The following is a 24,750-nucleotide window of genomic DNA, read 5'->3' on the forward strand; positions in this document are numbered from 1 at the left end:
ACATTTAATTGTTTATGTATTATAAAGATAAAGAAAATGTGCTTAAAATGTTTTGGCTTTGTGAATTGCATATTAACCTTTTTTGAATGTGTGCATATTATCAATGCAATGTTATTATGAATGTGATAAATTATGAAACTTTGATTCATTGCATTTATCATGCACCTTTTGATGGAACAAGTTTATCCTGTCCAGAGACAATCTCCCCTAGAACTTTTCCTAGGCTATCTAACTCTGAGCAGCTTCAAGCATTAAGCATTTAAGATATAATATCTGGTAAACCCACATACCTTATATAACTGGAAATGGGATGTTCCAAGCTTTCCAGTTGACACCAAGCATTTGCTTCTAACCCTGCAAGGTTTGCTGATATCATACTTTTGAATCTTTAAGTAGACACTTTTATGTTATTTCAGAAATTTTTTTAGAAGTGTTGTGAATGTATTTAGGGTAATGTCTCTTCCCTCTGAGCATTGTATATTGAGAATCATGGTAACTAAGGCAGCTGGGTTACAGGTAGAGGGACATAAAAGATAATACCAGTATTTATTTTTTAAACTCCATAAAACTTGTGTACAGTAATTCCCCCCCCCTTCATAAAATATGTGGCATTGCTAGAATGGGTTGTACTGTGGTGTAGTATAAAGGTTTTATTGACATTTGTTTGGAAGCACCTGCCTGGAGTTTATGTTTAGAGACACTTATTCAGAGGGCAAGAATCCCCTCCCTGGGCTTCAAAGCCCGAGCTCTAGCCCAAGCTATATCGTTTACACATCTAGTTTTAGCACAGTAGCCCAACTCCCACAAGCCCGAATCTATAGACCCAGGCTCTGTGGCTCACTGCCAGGGGCTGAGGCTCACTGTGTAGATGTACCCTCTGTGGCCCAGTTTACCTGCCTTATAATGGGTATAATAATACTTGTACTTCACAAAGATGTTCTGATAATTAAATAGCATTTGTGACATCCTTAGAGATTCTTGAATGGCTGGTGCTAAAAAAGAGGGAAATCTTATTATTAATATTGTGGTATCTGATATAGTTATTAATTAAGGTTCCATCATTATCATGAAAACCTGCCTGTTCTTTAACCTGCAATTTCCTGACAGGAACTGATTCTGCAGTACTTACTCAGGCAAAACTTCTGCTCAGGATAATTAGTTTTGCCTGAGACAGGCTCTGAATTGAACTCACGTAGTAGGCAGTTCTTCAGAGTGTTGATACTTAATTGAAAAAAAATGACGTAAAATAAGGTAATATAATATAGGATGAAGTTTAATAAGGACAAATGCAAAGTACTCCACTTAAGAAGGAACAATCAGTTGTACACATACAAAATGGGAAATGACTGCCTAGGAAGAAGTACTGCGGAAGGGAATCTAGGTGTCATAGTGGATCACAAGCTGAATATGAGTCAACAGTGTAACACTGTTACAAAAAATGCAAACATCATTCTGGGATGTATTAGCAAGAGTGTTATAAGCAAGACATGAGAAGTAATTCCTCTGCACTGATATGGCCTCAACTGGAGTATTGTGTCTAGTCCTGGGTGACACATTTTAGGAAAGATGTAGATAAATTGGAGAAAGCCCTGAGGAAAGCAACACAAATTTTTAAAGATCAAGAAAACATGATCTAAGAGGAAAGATTGAAAAAAATGGGTTTGTTTAGTCTGGAGGAGAGAAGACTGAGGGGGACATGATAATGGTTTTCAAGTATGTTAAAGGTTTTTACAAGGAGGAGGAGGAAGAATAATTATTATCTGGCTATGCTGAAAGAAGAACAGGAGATATTTGACATGGGTTTAATCAGGCCGCAACTTTATTATTAGATATCTGGGACTACCTGGCAGATACAAGTGTACAGTGCAGGTAACCCCATGCTTATTCCATAATCACTCGGGGGCTTTTGCCAGCTCCCCCTCTTTTTCCATCCAGGTCCCTCCAGCAAATCCATTGCCAGGGCTTATCATTCACCCCTGCCCCCTTGTAGGAGGGTTAAGATGAGCTATAAGAATGGGGGGTTGGCTCCCTGCTGTACCAATCATAGGAGTCCCCAACCGCCCCCTGTTCATTCCTTTAAGGAACATCTCTTTTTAAGTCCTTTTCCAAGCCATTTATCTGGTCACTCTAGACCTTCCCTATGGAGTACCTGCACTGGACATCCGCCCGACACTTAAATAATGAGTTGCAACATACGGCCTACCACCCGTCATGCCATGCACGAACAAAGCCCTTGCTGAACTCGCTCTGGGGAAGATGAAAAAAAAACCCAACTGCACCCAAGCCAATCAGGTGGTAAGGGAAAAATTCCTTCCCAGCCCCCCTAAAAAAGGGGCGGCTAGCGTAATGCCCCCCAGCAGGTAAAAACCTGGTATTTTACCACCTAAAAGGGAGCAAAGGTGAGTCCTTCTTCAGCCTGGTCCATATAAAAAGGGAGGCTACAGGTGCCAAGCTGCCCCTTTTAAACTCTGTATTCCCAGGGGCTGAGTCAGCAACCATGCTGATCCTTTTTGCAGCAGTTTTAATCTCCCCCTCCCCCACCCAGCCATAAAGTATTGTTCCCTTCCTTCGGCCAGCCAGACACATTTCCCTCCCCTTCCCCCCGGCCCCCTTAAAGGTGCAGGGCAGTCATTCTTGTTAATCTCTGTGGATACAACAAGAAACAATGGGCTTAAATTGCAGTCAGGGCAGTTTAGACTGGACATTAGGAAAAGCTTCCTGCCAGGGTAGTTAAGCACTGGATTAAATTGCGTAGGGAGGTTGTGGAATCGCCATCATTGGAGGTTTTTAAGAGCAAGTTAAACAAACACTTGTCAGGAATGGTGTAGATAATACTTAGTCCTGTCTTGAGTGCAGTGGTCTGGACTAGAAAACCTATCAAGGTTTCTTCCAGTCCTACACTTCCATGAGTCTATGATTCATAGCTGGATAATGGAGCTAGCATTAGGCTACTGAAATACTATTATGGTTCATAACATATTTTTCTAACCATTATAATAGCCACTCGGACAATCACTCTTTTAAATAAATCATATATTTGCTATTTAGGGAAAATGGTCCTAAGATCAGATATTCTAAGTTATTAATTGTCTCTAAAATATATGTGCGCACACACACACACATGCAACCACACACACAAACACACATACTTTAATTCAGAGAGGACAATAAAACCTGTCTGTAAATTTTGGTCAAAGTAGAACTCCAATTGTTGCTTTAGCTCAGTTTTCCAAAGAGCTAAAGAAAAGGTTATTTTGCAATGTACACTGAGGAACCTTATGCAAAATAGTTTAATATTAAAAATGATGGTGCTTTATTTCAGAAAACTGAGAAGTTCATAGGCCACTTTTCTGGTCAACAGTAAATGAATCAGAGTGCTTTAATAATCTCAAGTAATATCCAGTATCGTTGACGTCAAGCCTGCAACCCATCTCGCTCCAATTCGGTCTCAACATTAATCGTATTTGCAATGAAGAAATAATAGATGTGCAGCCAAAACAACTAATAGAGTAAAATGCACAGTGCTCTGCCAAAGATAAACAAAGAAATAAATCTATGTGGTTTACAGCCTTCTCTTTCCATGGTATAATGGACTTTGTCAATAAAACAATACAAACTTCTTCAGAGAAAAATCTAGCAATTTAGGCTGAGAAGGTCTAACAACAAATGCTGTTTGCAATAGAGATTTATTTGCTTTTTCCTCCTTTCAATAAATAGTGACTATTCATCTTTATCTTTTGCTCCAATTATATAATCCATTGTGAAGAAAGCACCCCCACTAAGCAAAGATTGAGAATGGGCAGAGTACACTTTCTATATGGAAGTGTTTATATCTTGGGCCCTTTATGGCATCAATCCCAAATGAAATATTCTTACCTTTTACGCTATGTTTTCTTCTCTTAGGGAACCACAGTCAAGTATCCCGAGTGCCTGTTGCTATCAAAGTTCTTGATGTAAATGACAACGCTCCTGAGTTTGCATCAAAGCATGACGCCTTTTTATGTGAGAATGGGAAGCCTGGACAAGTAAATATCTCCATGTTGTTGGTGCTGTGTAATTTTTGTAAATTCTCCCCGTAATCTGTCAGCAAATGTGAGTTGTATCGTATCTCCAAATTACCTAGATTTTGTCTGGAATGTAATGTTGAGCTAATACACCCTTTATCTCAAAATATTTGCCTTTGCAGATGTACGAGCTATTATTAGTCACTGCTTAGGAGAAACCTCATTACTTTATTTATAATCAAAATGATGAGGTTTGAAATAAAGATAAGTAGCTTGGGGGCTGATCCTGTAAGGTGCCAAGTTCCTTAAACTCCCATTGACTTCAGTAGGAGTTCAGGGAGCTCAACAGCATCTAACAAGATCTTGTCCTTGATTTGGAGAAAATTATGATCCTGCTTCAATCTCTGTTCAAATGTCAAACTATGGTGGGCATAACTCAAACTGTATGCTAGGTGAAAATAGGTCATTTTAGAAGACCTTCCCTCTTCCTGATTCTCAGCTTTATAAATATCCATCTCATGTACTTTGGCAGTCTTTTCTGGGCCAGTTGTTTTCTTCTATTGCTCTAGAATTCTCAGGTTTCGCTTGTGGCTGGAAGTGATTTATTATGGGGTGGAAGGAGAAACCTCAGAATGTATAATAAAACATCAAAGTGTGTGTCACAACTGGGACCAAAACCAGGGACCTTAACAATGGGTATGGATAGAGTTTTGGAAGGTTTTGGTTCAGGGATGTAGTCTCAGAGAGAGACTTGGTGGGTGATGTGCATCTCGTGGTTTTGGTGAAATGGACTATGGATTGAGGAGAGAAGAAGGATGCACGCCAAGAAGGGGCAAGAGACTTCAAAAAGGTCAGATAAATTTGGTTATGTTTAAGAAGTTAATTCTAACCTTTAGGGACTTCTTCAAAGTAAACCAAACCTCCAAGCATTTTCAAATGTGTCCTTCATTAGACAGAAGTACAGAGAGTTAAGGGTGAGTACATCACATACAATATCAGTGATATGACATAACCTTACATAAAGTGATACAGAGCGGATGAAATGTAATCATTTTTGTCCAGCTTGTGAAGTACTGTGTTATAGAAATCCACTGTTTTTCAGCTACATAATTTATTCTGGGTAGTGACATTTTAATTTTAAATAAACAGCAGCTGACAGCATGACACTACAGTTGTTAATCCAACTATTCTTGTGCCTCATGTGGGTGGTAGGCATTAAACTCACTATTTGCCAAAACATCTTACCTGACAATAGAATCAGAAATTGTTTTATTTTAGTAGTACTGTTTGAGAACCTTTTTGTGCCAAGATTTGATTGTTGTAAAAGATCCATGTTTTGACCTTCCAGCTGCTTTTTTCCCTTACTGTCACAAATGCATCATTTGAGTAGTAAACATTCTTTATAACCACTGAAGATAAGATTATTGTAAGTCTCCTTTTAGAGGGTATTTTCTTTCCAGAGAATATATTGATATTTATACTCCCAAATTTCAGAGTGGATTTTAGATCCCCATAAGCTCTGTTTCCAATATTGTATTATGCTAACGATTACATCCTGATCTAAGGCTCAGTGACTATTCTCAAAATGTGAGCATGTACTAGATGTAGCTTGAAATGAGAGAGATATATTCTGAAGTGGTTTTAGTATCCATCTAGCTCAGCATTTGTACCACATTGGAGTTGGGTGAAAAAAAAATCACAATTGTGTTTTTTCCAAAATTTTAAATTAAAAAACTCAAACAGCTGGTGGAAAACCAGTAACAACACTGACAAAATCACTTAACATTTTAAAGTGTTCATGAAAAAATTGTATAAAAAATATAACCAGCTCTATACTACCCTAATCACTGTAGTATCAGAGTACCACAAACATTAGAAAGAGAAGAGACAGAAAATCCTATGAAATAGTGGATCCTCTTAATTCGCACACTGCGGCATGTGGCCCTGATTCTGCACCTTATTCTCCATTTTTTTGCGTCAGGGCAGGTGCAAGTATCCACCATTGCACTGTAACTTGCAGGAGCAGGTTCTAAATTAGCAGTGTCATACTATGCAACACACAGCTCATCTCAAAATCTCAGCAAATACAGTGGCTGATATTTTACTTCTTTTAGGATTCGGTGTTAAAATTTTGCAAGTAAACATATTTACAAGCCAAGGTTTTCATTTTGAAGGAGAAATAATGCTATATCTCCAAGCCATCAGAAGGTTAATATGAGAAAGTGACTGCTGTAATATGTAGTATCTAAATTCTAATTTATCTGGGTGTTTAAAATTTTAAAGCAGCATCGTTGCATGTGAAGTCAGGGTGTGATTGCTTTATGCTACATCAGTATATTTACATTTGCAGTTTAACTTAAACCTAAGTTCAAATTGAATTTGAATCACCTTAAGGGAAAAGATTACATATGAACCTTTTACAAAACCTTACTTGCAGTCCCTAAATATATTGACTGAACCATCTATTACAGTTCAGTTTGCCAAGTGTTCTATTTTGGGTCCTGATATAATTGAGAGTGGCAAGCACGGCTGCTGGTGACGTGACAGAATGCATTAAAAACTGTTGATGTATAATATTGCCAGATGAATTTTCTTTGCTTTTTATTCTGAATTTGTAACAGCAAAATACAAAATTCAAAGCTGGTAGAAAAAGTGTGTGCGCACATGTATGCATATAGCTCTTTGTACATTTTACATACAACAGGAAAGTACTAAAGTCCTTTGAGGGGAAAAATCTGATTTATTCTCAAGGCATTTTCCAGCTGAATGAAAAGCAGTTTATGCCTTTGATATTGTCCCTTGCTAATACAAAGTTCAAATTACTGTAGACCCAGCAAGCCCATAGGCCTTAGGGCCAGGCTAGTTTAAAATAGAATACAACTTTGAGACATTTTGTCTCTAACTTGATTCTACTTAGTTGTACTAATAGTGTGCAGCGTCAACCAGTCCTGTGTGAGGGAGGGGAAGACCATGCTACTGGTGAAGGTGGGCTCTAGCTGCATAGTCATGGAGACAATTGCAGAGACCAGGGGTCCACTTCTATGTTTCTGTGAATCTGCAGGATAGTTCAGTTGTAACCCAAAGTGCGCCTCAACAATGCACTTTCTGGGAAAGTTTTGGTGTCTGTGATATTCTAGTCATGGGGAGGGTTACAAATAGTAGAAACTAGACTTTAGTTTTGAGAATGCCTTTCCTCCCATTTTCTACCAATGCAATGTTTTGTAATCACATAAAACCATACTTTGTATTGCTGCTCAGCTCTGGTATGTTTTGAGTATATTAAAACTATGCTGTGCATTAAAATCATACAGAGATAGATACATTATACTTGCAAGATTTTGCTACTTACCTTTCCATAGCATTCACTATTACTATCCTGATACTCTTCTAGGAATGCTATAATTTTAGGCATCTGTGGCTTTGCAGGAATGTAATATAAGGTTATAGAATATAACAATGTGCGGTCCTCTGGGATACCTTTGCTATTAATTTTAATTCAGATATGCCTGTTAGGCAAGGTGTTAATTTAGTGCTCTCTTTCTTAATACATATACATAGTCAATCACATGCACAAACTTTAACAGAAAATCAAGGTTGAAATTTTATGTGGAAAAATGTCGAGGAATTCAGCAACCTTAAGGGTAGCAACCTGACATATATATATCAATAAGTTAGAGGTTTTAAAGCTATCCTTTATGGAACCAATTTTATTCTGTGGAGCTCCTTATTGTGCTGTTCAGAATCATTTGAAAATCCTGTGAGGAAATGAGAGGACAGGTCACCCAGAAAGCAGTTAGTATTACGGCACATATGTTATATGCTGAAGAAAATCCTTTTGTAATGCATACACAGAAAGGAGTAGAGTAAGGTTGCTATGGGAATGCTAACTCCTAAATTCTTGGCTCATGCTAGTAAAATAATAATTGTATCATTTTGTTAATGCTAAGTTTTGACTATATTTTTATGTATTTATAAAAAAGAAATAAATTGATAACATGTGGGTGAGAATAAATTCAATGTAAGGAATAAGTTTCACTGGAGATTGAGAAGCATCAAATCTGTTCACAAAAAACAATTTATGTGCCCACGGATTCCACTTCTCAAAGATTCCCAATCTAAATAATGACCTGAACTATCTTGCACAGTTTCTGGGAGCTGAAAAGTTCATGGCACTATGGTAGCTGGCTAGTGACTTTTAGTTCATTGAAACCCTGGACAAGGAGAGAAATAATTAGAAACAATTCCCCCACATAACACTGGAAAGAACTACAGTTAAGCAACCAGCAAGATATTTAAATTGCATACCCATGTGATAAATTCCATTTATCCTACACACTTGAGCACCTAAATTCACTCTGCACACTAAATAATCTCCCCATTATGTCTTCCAATGACATTCCATACCTCCAACAAGTTTCAAAGAGTCAAAGTTTTTTTTTTTTAAAAAAAAGGCTTGCACAACAATGTTTTGTTTCCTCCAAAAACTGGAATTCCATTCCAACCTTCACTGCTTTAAGACACCATGATTAGCAATATTCAGTCCTGAGCTAGAGACAAGGGCTGATATTTTACAAATCTGCAGAGACAGAAATTGGAACTGAACACCCCTGGAAAAAGGAAAATCCCACCTTTGCAGTGGGACAGACAACACTTGCTTCTAGCCTTGGAGGTCCTCTGATACAATTATTTAATTGGGAGACTTTTCATGCAGTGAAATGCTACTTTAGGTTACTTTATAGGTATTTTTGTTTCCCCTTGAGCACGATATATTTGAAGTTATGGCAACTAAATCTTTGCAAGTGGAGGGATATAAAAGTTAGCCCTATATATAATATAAATAAAACTAGCTGAAAGCCTGGGTGTAATTCGTGAAATCTTGTGAAGCCACAGTGACTACTGGAATAAAATATTAGGCAACTAACAAAGTATACAAATACAAAATGTGCACACCGTCAGATTACAATGTAAGCACATGTGGAACTAGGGCTTATATCCCCTAGCTCAGACATACCATTCTCTCTCTCAGTTATTTGGACCCAGTACCATTCTGATGCTTGCTGCTGCCTGAGGGCTTCTCTTCTGCCCAGGTCCCAGCAGCACCTCTTCCCCAACTCCTCCGTCCCCTGCCTCTTGCTGCCGCGGACGCTCTCTCTGCTCTAGGGCCATATGTGAAGACAATGCTCAGTGGCGGGGTAGGTCTGTGTCCTTAGCCCCAAGACTCTTGCAGAGAGCTCTGCCAGTGTGCCCAGCCCTGAAAATTGCAGGATTGGAGGAGCATCTCGCTTCATTATGATGGTTCCTCTTGTCACAATGCTGTTACCCAAAGTCAGTCTGTGAGAGATGAAAGCACTGCAACACACCCTCCCCTTTGTTGCTCCAAAGGAAATCCCCTTCCCCACAACCTCCCTCAGGCAGGAGGAGCTGCCCTCCTATCTCCTCCATTTCCCATACCCCCATGATTATCCTCTGCGTTCCCCGCACATACCACTGCATCCCATTTCCCTGTCATGCCATAACCTGCCTCCTGCTTCCCCCAATGTCATACTCCCTCTCATTCTCCCCATTCACCTTTCACAGTGTCTCTGCTGCTCCTCTCAGTCCCTGTGTCCTGTTTCACCCCCTGAATTATGGCAGCCATTTTGCATGTGGGCATAGGTTCAATATCATTGAAAACAGTGGGAGGTGGCAGCCAATTTTATTAAGATAAGACTCACTTCCACATACAGTTAGTCTGAAGGGAAATGGCAGCAATGTTGCTGACTTTAGGCCTATTGACAGTAATAGCAGATGGTGACCATTTTGAATAAAGTAAAATGCATGAGTTGAAAAACGGCTGATAACTTAAAAACCGAATCGTAACAAACTCTGAATCCCAGTGGTGATCAAACCTGATGATATTCTAAACAAAAAGAGCACTCAGATATGACTGTAGCTATTTCCATCACTTCAAACTGACTCAACTGACATTCTAGGGTAAGGTTTCAGACTGATGGATTGAAAATCCTGCAAGATTATTATACAGATATATTAAATTTTGTAAAACATTTCTATAAATAGATATTTGTAACATATTTGACTTATTCAGAATACCTGATGGCATGAGAATGAGATCATCCCAAATTCATGCCTAGAAAAACTTCATACATTATACCAAAAAGTATTACTGTCTCTGTATCTATATCTAACTATATATAGACACACACAGAGAGATTTAATGTATTGCTGTTTGCCCTGTCTAACTATCTGTTGTGCTATATAGAAGACTTTAATTCCTGCTCCCACTCTGTGGGAAGGAATAGGGAAGAGAATGATCATGAATATGATAATATATTCATTGTGATAGATATTTATGTTATCAAGCTATTCTCTCTCACTAACATCAGTTAGCGGTTATTCCTCCATGCCAGCAACTTGAAATTTTGAAAATATTGATCTTTGGTTAACTTTGAAAGTTGGGCAGGATCAGGCCCATTCAAGTCCCTCCTCATGAGTAACATATGGTTATTTTCTTTTAATTGGAACTTGCTGTGACTCTTTAAATATATTTGTCCCAGGATGAATTTGCACATTTTTAGTTATTATTATGAGGGGGTTTGTTTGTTTTAGGGTCTGATGCTTTTGGCAATAAAGCAATAAGAGAAAATTTGTATTGACTTCAGTGTGGAAATGTAAATTTAAATAATACTCATTAAGTGTCTGATCCTACATCAATTGAAGTTAACAGCAAAATTCCCATTCCCACTGAGTTCAAGAGTGTAGTATCAGGCCCTAAGATCTTTGTCTAGGTCCCTACTCTCCCTGTCTACACTTCTTCTGATGGGGAAATATTTGGAATCAACTAAGTCTGTCCCAAACTTTAAACCCCATTAAATCCCTCTCCTACTTTTCTGGAAGTGCTGTATTCTTATACTATTCTCCCCTGTTCTTTGCAATCCCATTTGGCTTGGAGGAAGATCAGCAACTGTACCTGCAGTGCTAGCATTTCATATGCACCACTGAATATGGATATTGTGCAGAATAAGTGCAGTTGATTTCCACATTTTCCTAATTTTGTTATTTAAAAACAACCCTCCCCACCAAATTTAGCTAAAATAACATGCCATGTTCTGGACAATGTGCAAAGCATCCTAAGTTTAATATGTTAAATCAAACCTAGTTTTGTGGGGGGTGGGGGTTCACAACAATTGTAAAGCATTTTTTTAAAAGAAGAAAAGGTTTTGATTGTTTTTGCAATTCCATACGTTCTGAAATTGCCAATCAGATTTTCTTCTAACTTAAAAACATCACTGTTAGGTTGATATTAGACATGCAAAATTTCACACAAAAAGGTACATTTTTAAGAACTTTTTTCAGCTCAGGGGGAAGAGAATGGTGGTGGAGGGAGTTTTATGGCTGGACTGTTCTAAGCACATCCCGGTGCAAAGCTATATCAAACCATGAGTCACCCAGGAGTCACTGTGCCTCAGAGGCTACCGCGCATGAGGATAGGTTACAAAAAATGGGCATTCTTAGTATTGAGAAAAGATGACTGCTGGAGCACCTGAAAACTATCTTCAAATATGTAAAGGGCTGTTATAAAAAGGAATGTGATCAATTCTTCTCCATATCCACTGAAGGTAGGACAAGAAGTAATGGGCTTAATCTACAGCAAAGGAAATGTAGGTTAGATGTTAGGAAAATCTTTCCAATTATAAGGCTTCCAAGGAAGGTTTGGGAATCCCCATCATTGGAAGTTTTTAAGAACAGGTGGGACAATCACCTGTTAGAAGTGGTCTAGGTTTACTTGGTCCTCCCTCATCACAGTGGGCTGGACTTGATGACTTCCCAAGGTCTCTTCCAGCCCTACATTTCTATAAGATCTGGGCAGTCCACATAGAAGTTTAGAAAAAAGAAAAGGAGTACTTGTGGCACCTCAGCGACTAACCAATTTATTTGAGCATAAGCTTTCGTGAGCTACAGTGAGCTGTAGCTCACGAAAGCTTATGCTCAAATAAATTGGTTAGTCTCTAAGGTGCCACAAGTACTCCTTATCTTTTTGCGAATACAGACTATCATGGCTGTTACTCTGAAACCTGTCATAGAAGTTTAGATGTGTGGAGGGGTTCTTACACCTGTGAAAGTAGAAATCAGAATGTATCCTGTGTAATAAAGAATGTCCTGTTCAACAGTTAATGCAGATTTTCAGTATCTTTATATCTAGCAGGTTAATTTATAAAACCTTTGCTGTTGATCAACAGAACTTATGTTGAGGCTGTAGATTTTATGTAACCTTTTTCTATTGCAGGTAATTCAAACTGTCAGTGCCATTGATAAAGACGATCCTAAAAATGGACATTTTTTTCTATATAGTCTTCTTCCTGAAATGGTCAACAATCCAAATTTCACCATCAAGAAAAATGAAGGTAAATATAAAACGTATATAGTGTGGCACTGTATAACTTATTTTATTTCTCTTTTGCATTGCTTGGTTGACTTCCATTTACTTTACCAATTTGTCCCTTGAGCGATTAGAATGTGGTTTATCTGTGTAATGATATCATAATTATACATCTTCAACTATTTCCAATATCTGTACAATAGATAAGAATAAAACTAAAATAAAAACAGAATTTAGATCCAGAAAATAACTCATTGGGTTGCATAAAACTTGAATGGAGAGATTTAATGTGTACTATACTTTTCATGATTTTGAGATATCAGAGAGAGAGAGAGATTGTAAAATAAGTGGTTAAAACTATGTTGATAAATAAATATTGAACCCATGTTGGCTCACATCTAGTCAGGAACATCTAACTAAATGTTTACTAAATCCCCAAAGGGAAACACATTTTAAGCCAGCTTGGTGTCTGTGTACAGATTCTGAACTACTACAGTTAAACACGTTCTAACTAGGACGAGAAAACGATTAGGTCAGCAAAGTCTTGAAGGGCACTTTGTATTAGAATTGCTGTTTTATAGCACTTCTGGAAGGGCACAGTCTCATTGTGTAATACTATAGAAGAGGAATTCATTCATGGTGGGGGTAAAAGGAAAAAAAACAAATTCAATCCATTTGACTTTTTTTGAGTAATAAATTTTGTCTGATCCTTGTTCTTGGCACACAGCTATACCTGAAGGTCATATAGTGAGAGATCTGGAAATGATCACAATAATTCTATAAACAGTGCATTCCTCGGTATTTGTATGTCAGGCTAGGGTTTTCTTTCTCATAACATTGCATCCTGTATTTCAGTCTCTTTTATATCATGTTTGTGCAATGATTATGAAGGAAATCAAAACATGCTAGTCAGCCTTGTTAGTATTAATATGAAATTTTATTTGTGTGTGTAAAGGAAATGTATAAACATTTAAGAAGAAAACACCATTTTCATACCAATTGTTATTCTAGCTGTAGCATCCAGTGAAGTATGTTGGTACTGTTTTGATAAATATGGCCTTATAAAAATAAATTTATGAAGCTATTTAAAAGTATTATGGCTTTCTCTTTTTGGATATGTTTATTGTAGCATTATTCACTCTGTGTGTGTGTATATATATATATATATATATATATTCTTATGAATGTATCTGTACAAAGGAAATGAAAGTGCCACTATAGGACTGAATTCTATAGTTAGTACATTTATTATAGAAAATAAAGTGACTAAAAAAACCTTCTTCATAATCCAAAAATCATAGAACAAAATGTGAATTAAGTGCCCTAAATATGAAGCTCCCATAACCAGTGGATTACCTTCCACAGCACGACAGAATAAACAAAGGTTTTTACATTCCTTTTTTGAGCATAGACTGTCTGCTCATACCACTAATTAATCTTCCTGCTTCAATCTATTACCCTTTTAAGATTCACTCTTGCTCCCAACCGAAGTCAATGGCAAAATTCCCATTGACTAGTATGGGAGAAGGAGTGGAGCCTTAATATTCTTTTTGACATCCCACTCTTGTGTACAACAGAGATACTGTTTTGTAATTAACATTTTAATAATCATCATCATCATAATCATAATAAATCCACTACACTTTTTCTTTGAATAACAAATTCACATTGAGACAAATTCACAAACAAATTCAACATGGTTCCATTGAGGAATAAACTCTCTCAAATTCCATGTGAGATATACAGTTACATTAATCTTTCTGTGCCTAATAACATTATTCCCTTTAAACATACTTATAACATACACCCTTTAAGCATGTTTTTTATCAAGACTGTTACCCTGTTTAAAATAGTTCTAGTTTTATCTGCTAGAACAAATCTTCCCTTGTACAGGAAGGACTCTTGCCAAACCCAAAATCGGGATAATATAGCTGAGGTGAGGCAAGGTGTCATGTCACAGAGGATATGTCTATACAGACTCATGTTAGTGGAGTTCAAGCTAGCATGCTAAAAATAGAAGTGTAGACCTTGCTTTGGCTCATGGGTTCTAAAGTCCACCCCCCTCCCTTGGCTTCTGGAACCTGAGCTCCAGCATGAGCCGGAAAATCCACGTTGCTACTTTTAGCATGTTAGTGCGAGCTCCATAAACACAACTCTGTCCACCCAGGCTACAAGACTTACTCCCAGGGTCTATGTGGACAGAGCCATAAAGGCTCCTTACGTAGTCAAGCCACTTAATCATCGACGCTTAAGTATGACTTTTAAAATGTTCTCTATCTTCACAATCAGCATGACTGATTATGCCTGATGAATTTACTCTATTGTTCCTATAAAATGTAACTAATTGGTCCAAATTCTTCTTTTGGTGTAATAGTACAAGTCAGGAATAGCTTTGGTGACTGAGTATTTCCCGAGCATTAATGAATGTGGAATTAAGCCCAGTGTCTCAGTGACTTCTTAACCAACAAATCCATTTTTTTTTAATTATAAAGTTACTACATTTGTGTTTTCATTTTCTTTATGCTTATTTAATTTCTTTTGGAGCATTTCTTGCCTTTCTCTATACTCTGTGAAGCACAATGCTGCGCGAAACCCCCACTTCTCTAGGGTCTTTCTGAAACTGTCTTACCCTCTAATATTGCTTCCTTTGTGCTGCACTGGCATTTTTGGGATTGGCAGACACTTTTGTACTTGAAGAAGCCATAGTTTTAATTGATCTCTTCTCTTGGCACTAGTACTCAACCAATGCAGATTGACATCTGTTGTGGAAATCAAAGCTGTGTAGTTTTGCTTCTAATAGGGGCATATTTTCTGGCCCAAATAATAAAGAAACGCTACATAGTAGTACTGGCTTGAGTTTGTTCTCGTAACATACTTACAAAAACCTCTATCAATTCACTTTAATTCATCCCCTATGGGCTAATATGACTTTTAAGCCTTCCAGACTGTCACCAGGTGATCTAACAATTTGTGAGCTGTCTTAACTGTGCTGCACAGGTGACGAGTGATATTCTAATAGCTAAAACCTGCTTTTACTAAATGTTTTTAATTTACCTTTTGACATAATGTTGGGCCTTCGTTTGCACCTAGCAAAACCCTCCCCCCCCCCCCCCCCCCGCCGCCCAAAGAATACATTATGTGTCACGGAAATTGGCCAGTGTTCATAGCTACATTCTGTTCCTGTGAAATGATTTACAGGCACCATGACAAGAGTTTTGTCTTTTCTATCCGGTAAATCTGCATATTTACAATCTCTTCCATAGACAAGACACCCTGAAATAACTCACCGGGATCTCTACTGCCTTTTTGATGGCTAGACTAGAAAAGTTATCTGGAACATCATCAGGAACCTCATGCATCTCGCTAGAACATCTGTCAGCAAACAATATGCAATGATTTTCTTCCATTCTGTCTGAGCCCAAAACTTCACTTCTCTCTGGTGCCACTGAATGGGTTGGTAATTTTTAAATTTAGCAAAATATGCTGCTGCTGGCCACAGAAAAGCTACTGAAAGATAGGCTCAGTCTCTAGAACTGTGATGCAAACAGAACTGATCATTCTGTTAGCTGGCCAGAAGCATTAAATCATTCTCTCTCCATCAGTTAACACATAATCAGGTTACCCAATCTTACAAATCATGTGGCAACATCAGTCCAGGTACCCAACCATGTGAGTCAAGGACAGATCCCATGGCTACCTGGAGCTATATGGCCACACAGTTGCTAATTATGAGTGAAGTGATTATCTAATTTTTGCATGTCTTTGTGTCTGGTTTTGGATGGATGAATGAAATACCATGAGTAATGCTGTTCTTGCATTACTTCTGACTGCCTCCAAAGCAAGAAATGCTGAAAATAATCTCAGGAGAAAACCTGATTTTGTAAGATGTCCAGGCAAACAAAGATGTTCAGATAGATTTTGATAAACTCTGGCAATGTATCTCAACCCTTAGAATGTTTATTCACATAGGGCCAATCTCTCAACATATAATGTGTCACCAGAGTGTGGAAGGCAAGGGAAAACCTGCCTCTAAGCACAGAGGGGACCACATTGGGGCACACATTGATACTCCTGAAAAAGCTCAGACATTCTATGCTCTTGTGGGAAGCTGTTCTCCTTTCTCCCGTTCCCATCTCCCAGCCTGGCTACTTGAGCTAGACGATGTGCCCAGAATCTGGACCAAAGTGAATATTGGTGCAGGCATAATTAATAAAACCAAGAGTATATACTTTTACTTTGCTTTTAAATTGAAGCATCATATGTACTCTAATGAGAAACCTTTCTGTGGTGTAGCTTATTCCTAGCAAAATTAAATGTTATAAATGCCATTCTCAATTTCTGGGTAGCCTAGGTACAATACTCATTATATATACAATCAGTATTGTATCTAGACTCTCACACTTATGACTACATCGCACCATTTCCTCTGCTCTCTCTCTCTCACACACATACACACACAAAGTTATCAGTGTGTGTGTGTGTACAGGTACACAATATTTCACAGAATATTTAAATACTTAAAAGTGTAATATCTTTGCTTCTTGGATTGAACAATTTTAATCTGTCAGTTATTTCCTCAGTAGGATGACTTGAAACTGGTAGGCAACGTGTCATGTGGTTAAAGTAAGAGACCCTGTTTTATAATAATACCTTATATACCCCCCAAGCACTAGTTGGATTACATGCCATCCTGTGCTTGAATCACTCACCTTATTTGAACGTTGCTTTCCACATCACCTCCTTCCCATTTATAAGCTATCGTTTCCAAACTATATGAATTATCTGAAAAGTATGCAACCCCTTTGGGGATTGTTTCCTCTCATTTTACTGTCCAAAATAAAGATGCTAAAAGCTAATGTCCAGAACATATATGAAATCAGAAAATGTTTCTGTTACCTCTTTGCCTTCAGTTTCATAAAAACAAAAAGAGAAAAATATCTAAATATCCCAACTGCCAGATATTTTCTTTAGCAGTGTTTGTCACATGCATACTCACAGGGAAATCTATGGCAAAATAGCTTTTTCTCCCACCATAGTAACTCTGGTTGTGCTAATTAATACAGGATTCTGTCACTGAGTATTGTGCTCCCTTTCCTTTCCTTGATCGGTCTGTCTGTCTGTCATTGGCTCTACTGCCTTTAAAAGTTCCTAGTGTGTTTTTGATTGAAGTTCATATAGAGAGAGATAGCTTGGACAGTTAAGATATGTTAGCGGAATGCTCTTCCTTTGCTGTGCCCAGTTTGAAAGAGAACTTCTAGTACAAATTGCTTTACCAACAACACCATGAAACCCATCACTGCCTATGGATGTACACTGCAAGTCCAGAATATCAGCACTCCCCCTATTGTCTTATGCACGTGTGCTATAAATTCTCATATTCCACTGCCATTTCCTGTAGTGTTATATGAGCCTCCGGAATCTTTGTGGCCAGCTGTCATCCACCCTGGCTCAGATTTCATTTAACAGTGGCAGTTCTCCAGGGGAAGCACATGCTTCCATATTTCTAATGTGCTTAACTGTTATCCTCATTTTTATTCATAGTAATTAAGGTGGTTTGCATATTTTTCAAAGTGCAATTCTGAAATGTACCAAATCACATCTCAAGTCACGCTTTTCTTTAAAAATCACTGATGTGATTGCAAAGCACTTACTGCAGATCCTATCTGCAGCACCGGCAGTGTGTACATGCACTTAGAGTATGAGTTGCATTTTATTAATGTAAAAAGATAAATTGCTAAGCCCTAGGAAGGCCACTGGTTAGAATTTCTTTAATTGCTATGGAGACCATATAATGGGACAGCTTGCATAATGAGGTGCTACTCACTGGGCAGATGCCAGTATTTGGCCCTAAGTGGACTGGATGCTTATGTATTTAAATAATTGAACATCTGAAAATACTTCATGGACACTAGGGTTATTGGGTAAGATGTGTAAAACAATCTGCCACCCACTGACAGAAGCGGCACCTTACTCCAAAACTACTAATCGTTGCAGTGTCTGGGTCTAAGCCTATAAATCATGTTATCAATATCATATTAACAATATTTAATTGTACTGGATTAAAAGAAGAGATGATCAAAATTTGGAACTTCCATCAACTTCATTTTGTCCCAAATCAGGACAAAAAGTCAAAATCTCACAATTTTTCGCAAAACATTCCAAAAAAATATTTCATTTTAATCTAACATTTCATTTCAAGAAGGTTGAACCATGTTGTTTCAACTTCGTTATTTTGACTTTTGTATTATAATATAAATGTCAAGAAGAGTAGTCAAAATTAAATGTTACGACCTTATTGAAACAAGAGGTTTCACTAATTTCCTGCAAATAATCAATGGAATAGGTATGTTCTTATGAAACTTTTCAATTTAATCAAATCAGCATTTTCTGACCAGTTCTAGTTAAAAGATAACATTTAGGTCTAGGCCTACAAATTCACAAAATTCAGTTTTTGAGTCAGAAGATCTGCAAAATTCAGGGGTGTTTAGATGTCGGTGATTGTTCATGGTCGACTCTTTCAAAAAAAAAAAAAGGCCTAGTTTTGTGACTTGTACTTTGTGCCAGTGCAGGGGAGCAAAGAAGATGTAAGCACGCTGGGTCCAGAGACAAAGAGGTAAGCACATGTTGCCACCATCTTACTCTTAACCACCACTGTAGCAGGTGGGTGGAGTGTGGTCAGGGCTAGATAGGGAATGTGGGTGATGTCTAACCTCTGCCTCTCAACATGTCAGAAAGTGGAAGGTAGCCAGTACAGAGGGCATGGTAATTTGCTGCCTCTCAAAACTGGCAGAAAATTATTGTCCCTGGAACAAGAAAAAAGCTGAGAGGAACTTGAGCTTCAGGGGTGTTTTTGGGGCAAGACATTTGTAAAGTTTCAAAAAGGTTCACTTGTAGAAATGGACATGGAGACTGGAGCGGGGTTATCTGTTTGTTCTGCATTGGTTCACCCATTCTTAGTCCCTAGATGATTGATTTGATGGGAACTGCCAGGGATCAGTGGCTGTGGTGGACATTTTCATTCTTAGCACTAACTAGGCAAGTAGACTTAAACCTATTCAGTCATGTAACTGAAGAAGTTCTGAAACATGACATCATCCTGCAAGTGTGTTGGATGTGTTTGTGGCTCCATGAGATGAACAGCAACATGATGTACTGATGATGAGAGTAAGGGATCAGGAACATTTGATTTTTTTTTTCATAGTGTTCACACTCTTCTTGACAGTTACTCTAAATCATAGACAAGCCACGAGTTTCTAGTAAATGATTATTTTTACAAAGGAGTCTCTGATATACTGCAGAAATGCCCAGAGGTCATATTGCTAGGCACTGTACAAATACACTTGTGTTTCAGTTACCATGGTGTTGTCTTATATTCTAATGTAAATAACATATTTCACTTTTTAGAACATGCCATTTTTCAGTGCTAGTAATTGACGTTTTCTGCATTATTCAGAAACCATAGCATGTGCCCCATCTATTTAGAACCCCAGTAACAATGAAAATCCAGCATTTGTTTCTTTCGCTCAGCATGTATTCTTCATGTCTGAGACCTTCCTTCTTTCCTTCTCCTATCTTCCTCTACTACCTCACCTATAGGCTATTTTCTGTAATGCCCCCATGCTATCACCTGAGTGATATTTGAAATCGGCTGTCTTTCAGAGAAGAAGTTTCCATTATTGTCCGTAGTGAGGACAACAGCAATACAGGGGAGAACCTGCATTTTCCCACTGCCACGACTGTAGCAGAGTGTATTTTGGACATGTAATCCCTCCACGTTGGACATTTAATCTTGTTCTGCTTCTTCCACTAATACCTGGTGCTCTGCCACCTGCCCCATCTTTCTTTTCATGTGTAGGCAGCTACTCTTTCCAGGCTCACCTCTAATTGGAGCCACAGAACAGGTGAGGACTGCGTGCAATTTCTTCTTCAAACATACCTTTTAACCCTACCTGGCTGCTGCCTACACTTTCTTTCAATGATTGATGCAGTTTTTGCCACCTCTGTAGGCTGAAGAATGCCCTCCTTTTGGCAGCTTGAGAAAGAACTTCCTCTGTTCTAGCTGAAACCCAGTGCCAGATAACAGAACCAGATCCACAAATTCTAGCACAGCTACCAACCTCCTCCACATTTTGACCATGATGTCTATTCTGTCCAGCTGAAACCTTATTCACTCCTCTCCTGTATTCAGGATGCAGGGCACCAGCCAGACACATCCCCTCTCTCCTCCGCCATAAGCCAGATGTGATCAATCAAGGCTTCATTGGACCGGCCAGGCTAACCTGATGTTCCAGCCAGCAGGAAGGGGGCCACCTGGTAAGCTGATTGTCCTCTTTTAGGCATCCTTAGGCTCTTCTTCAGCTGTCCTGTGGTTTGGGGGTTTTTGTTTGTTGGGTTTTTTTATTATTATTATTTTTATTTTTCCTGCTCTTTTTGCAATTTTATAGCTAGCAAAGTGCTTCTACTGGAGCATTTTTGTTCTAGATACTCTTTTAATCTTTTCAGTCCTGTCTTCATCCTATCTCTGTTGTGTTGGCTTCTCCACCACCCCCACAGATAAAAGTATCCAGCCAATCGTCAGGGAATCCATATACCCAAATGGAGGGCTCACTTCCACAGCATCATATCCCTCCAGAGAGAGCCTTTTTTTTCCACATGATGTATCAGTCACAATGACACAATTTATTTCAGAATATTTATGTGAACATGAACCAGTACAAGCAAATATGAAAGGAGAGCAATAAAGGAAGGGATAATATTGTATATGTACAGCATGCCATTATGCATACATGATCATAAAAGGCTTTTACTTCACTTATTCATAATTTATGATTTGTGCTGCTAGCAACATAATGTTGACAAGGAGTCAGTTATGTTTCATTTTATAAATCAAACTAATTAAGAACCAGATGCAATCTAAGTGAAAAAGATCTGAGGTCAGTGTTGAGCACCATATGCACTACAATGGAAAACATTGCAAATTTTTCTGCTGCAGTGTTTGCCAGATCCAATCGTTTAATATAGTTTTCTTTCTTTTTCCAATAATTATTTCATTAACTTGTCAATAGAAATATGGTAAAGTAAGTAACGGTGGCATCATTTTAAAACAGCACATAAGGGGGAAAAAAAAGATTAAGAAAACAAATCAGAAAAACGAAAAAAAAGGGCCAGGCAATCACCATGAAAGAATAAATTCATTTTAGCAAAGAAAATCTGGAATGTGGATACAAGACCAAGTAGACACATAGAGATAAGAACAAATTAAAGCTTCAGTCTGACATAATTTCAGCTAAACGATATGGTAAAAAAAGAAAAAGAAAAAATGAAAAATGGCATATTAAACCTGTACCGCTCGACACACTCAAGGGACCTCAGGCCTTGATGGTAGCAAGTGTGCTAATTTCACATCCAGGAGCATCCCAGCAATAAAGGAATCCAAAGCTGGATCCCTCTGAAATTTTAGACATTTTCTCAGATATACAGCAATGTCTTGATTGTATGTAGGATCTCAAAGTGTTTTACAAACATAAATTAATGAAGCCTCAGCACATACAGGATAATTTGATGAGAGGACTTAATGTTTCCTTCATCATGTTTATTTTCGGTATCACTTCAGTTTCCACTTGTCTTTAATGGGGGGCCAACATGTAGTCAAACATAGCAGCAATATTGTAGCTCTTCACCAAAACTTCCACAGTACACACAGACTATTAAACTATATTCTACCCCCCCACCCTACGTGCACACATTTCCTCCCGTTTTGTCATTTTAATATAAGCATTAACCATGATTAAAATAAAGAAAGTGACTGAAAGAAAACCAGAGAAAAATAAACCTTAACATTAACAGGAGTTTCGAGAGATGATTCCTCTTTCTTATCTGGCAACATCTGCTTGGACACTTGTAGGTTTGTCCGTGTTTCAGATCTTTGTGTATCCTGACAGTATCTTTCTGATGTCTAAACCAATGAACTTATCTATAAATAAGCACACTTTAGTAACAGTAACTCTTCGTGTCCTCCTTTTCCATCCCTGTTACAAATTGCTTGAGTGTCCTGTCACATGTTGGGTTCGGCTGTGGATGGGGAAATGCTAAGACTTATAATATAAATTGTCTTTCAATAATAAGGACAGTGGGCCATATTCTCCTCGGAAACAGTGTGGGAACTGTTTGGTTGGGGCTTAGAATCAGTGTATTTGAGGGGAAAACTTTTCACAGTCTGTTCCTCACCATTATTTGTCAGGTTTGCCAGTCTCATTTGGTTGTTGTGCATGGTGGAGTATTTCTACTCTAACATCTGATGGTTTGCACCAGAAGTATAAGGTGTTTATGAAGGGGGAATGTTCTTCCAAGAAGATGATTGCTGGATCTCTCCAATTGTAGCTTTACAATGTTCACAATGTACTGGATCACCGCATCTCATTCAGAACTCAACCTATGTGGGAGCAAAAGAAACTATTCCCCCACAACTTACACAGGTTGTTGCTTCCTGCCTGGAATCATGTATATAAGCAGAGTGGCTATCTTTGCCTTGACTTCTTTTACCAAATGTACATCGGAACACTTGAACATATTTTTCCAGATTTTCAGGAGATGGTCTTCTGCAACATGTAGCTTAGATGCCTCTGTCAGAATATAAGACACTTCTGGTTTCTTATTTGGAATTAACCCCTCCAAGTTTTCTGCACTCAAAAATCAGGTCCCTCAGTAGAGGTGCTCATGGACAATATGCTTTCTATCCATGTTAGGGATATTTTGTTAAGTGGCATTTATTCACTGAGTAAAAGGAATAATGTCTCAGAAGTGGAGGTGCTGGTAGGAGAGGAAATTGCCATTGATGTTTGTCCCTAAGCTGGTCACAGGTCAGGAAAAACATGATATTTTAACAAATGTTCCCTACCCTCTCCCCAGCCTCATTATTGGCTGGGGGTCTGTGTGCATGTGTTTGGTTTTGTAGTTCTGAGCAGCTAATTGGCAATTATGGCATGAGTCCATTTTTAGTTTTGCATTTAATTTTGTAAGGGTTCCGCATACCTGCTCTGTTTTAATCATCCTCCAATGGCTGTCAGGAAGAATATCAATTAATTCATCCACCCCTCAGTTGTATTTTTTTTCTCTTCTAACCATTGGGTCTCAGTAGATGAGAATTAACTGATATTCCCACTGCCTGAAGTTATAGTACAGTTAAACAGATAAATACACCTCTTTTAGGGAGAGAATCAAGTTTGCAGACAACATACAGTGTAAAGCAGGGATTTATATTTGTCGATTCGCTAACAAAAATATTTCTCTTCCTAAAAGTTCTCTCTTATTTGGAATTTAGTATTTGATATTTGGAAATACCCTCAATCTGGAGCCTTAAGGGACCCACTAAACAAGAGACCCAAAATATAATATTCAGAATGCCAGAGGAAGATCTGGCTGTCATATTTTGAATTGAGCTGATAGGAAAAGGGATGCACGACTGAGTTCTGCAGGAGTTTCAATGAGAATACTACCTTGTGTCGCTTATAACCATCTCAGTAAAATCAGCAAGATCGTAGGCCATTGGGTGCGGTGATACAGAAGGTCCAGGGAGCAGTGGGACAGTGATAGAGGGGAGATAAATAAGCTCCAGGCTAATTAAGATGTGGTTCCATATAGGCTAGAGAGGGTTGCTACAGGTTAATTGGAGCACCTGTAGTCAATTAAGGCCCTGTCAGAAAACTAATAAAAAAACCCTGCTTCAGGCAGTCACGGGGTGTGAAGAAGGAGAGAGGAGTGGAGTTTGGAGGTGTGTTGCTGAGACCTGAAAGACCAGAGAACCAAAAGAAGGGAGACCCTGCCCCAGCAGGCCAGGGAGACTCCCTCCCCTGGGGTCAAGAATCGAGAGTAACCCTACCCAAGGGGGAAGAGAGGAAGAAACTTGCCGGGGTTGAGAGGGGCTGGGGCTCAGAGTGAGGTGCAAACACAGACCCCTCCCTTGCTTCCCTTCTCTACCACCTTCCCGGGCTACTAGCGGTGCCCTCGGTGCCCAAGAGCAGGGGAAAAGGATAGTGTCTTAGCCCCCTCACCAAGAAAAGTGGGGGACTCACCGTACCAACATTGGCCATTTTGTCACAGTGCTTATAGAATTTTCAGGTTGTTCAAGAGAAAAATCAGGTGGTCACTTGAGCAATCTTTGCTGATATTTGCACATTTAGGCAGATTTATGCCTGTCCCACACATGGAAGCTGGTTATTTTTTTTTTCTTAGGATATAATTAATGCCTTAGTGGTTTTATATGGTTTTCACCTAAAACCAGGTAGAATTTGATGATTTTGTTTGAGTTTCTCTTGGGGATTTTGATTCAACCTAACCCCAAATTCAAAGCAAAATATAGGAGGTGGGAAC

At 38.5% G+C, this 24,750-nt stretch overlaps 1 protein-coding gene across 5 annotated transcripts in view; it reads left to right on the plus strand.

Moving 5' to 3' along the window:
- CDH8 (cadherin 8) overlaps positions 1–24,750 on the plus strand; it is a 196,542-nt gene that overhangs the window by 150,206 nt on the left and 21,586 nt on the right. For 3 of the 5 annotated variants that reach the window (XM_073307977.2, XM_073307974.2, XM_073307972.2), the window contains 2 exons: positions 3,904–4,025; positions 12,289–12,406. In XM_073307977.2, the coding sequence (XP_073164078.1) occupies positions 3,904–4,025; positions 12,289–12,406 (240 nt within the window). Of the gene's footprint in view, positions 1–3,903; positions 4,026–12,288; positions 12,407–20,569; positions 20,695–24,750 lie in introns of those variants that run through there. The other 2 variants (XM_073307975.2, XM_073307979.1) reach the window with 2 other exon arrangements.

Source organism: Lepidochelys kempii, chromosome 12, assembly GCF_965140285.1.
Source record: "Lepidochelys kempii isolate rLepKem1 chromosome 12, rLepKem1.hap1, whole genome shotgun sequence".
In the NCBI taxonomy this organism is placed as follows: domain Eukaryota; kingdom Metazoa; phylum Chordata; order Testudines; family Cheloniidae; genus Lepidochelys; species Lepidochelys kempii.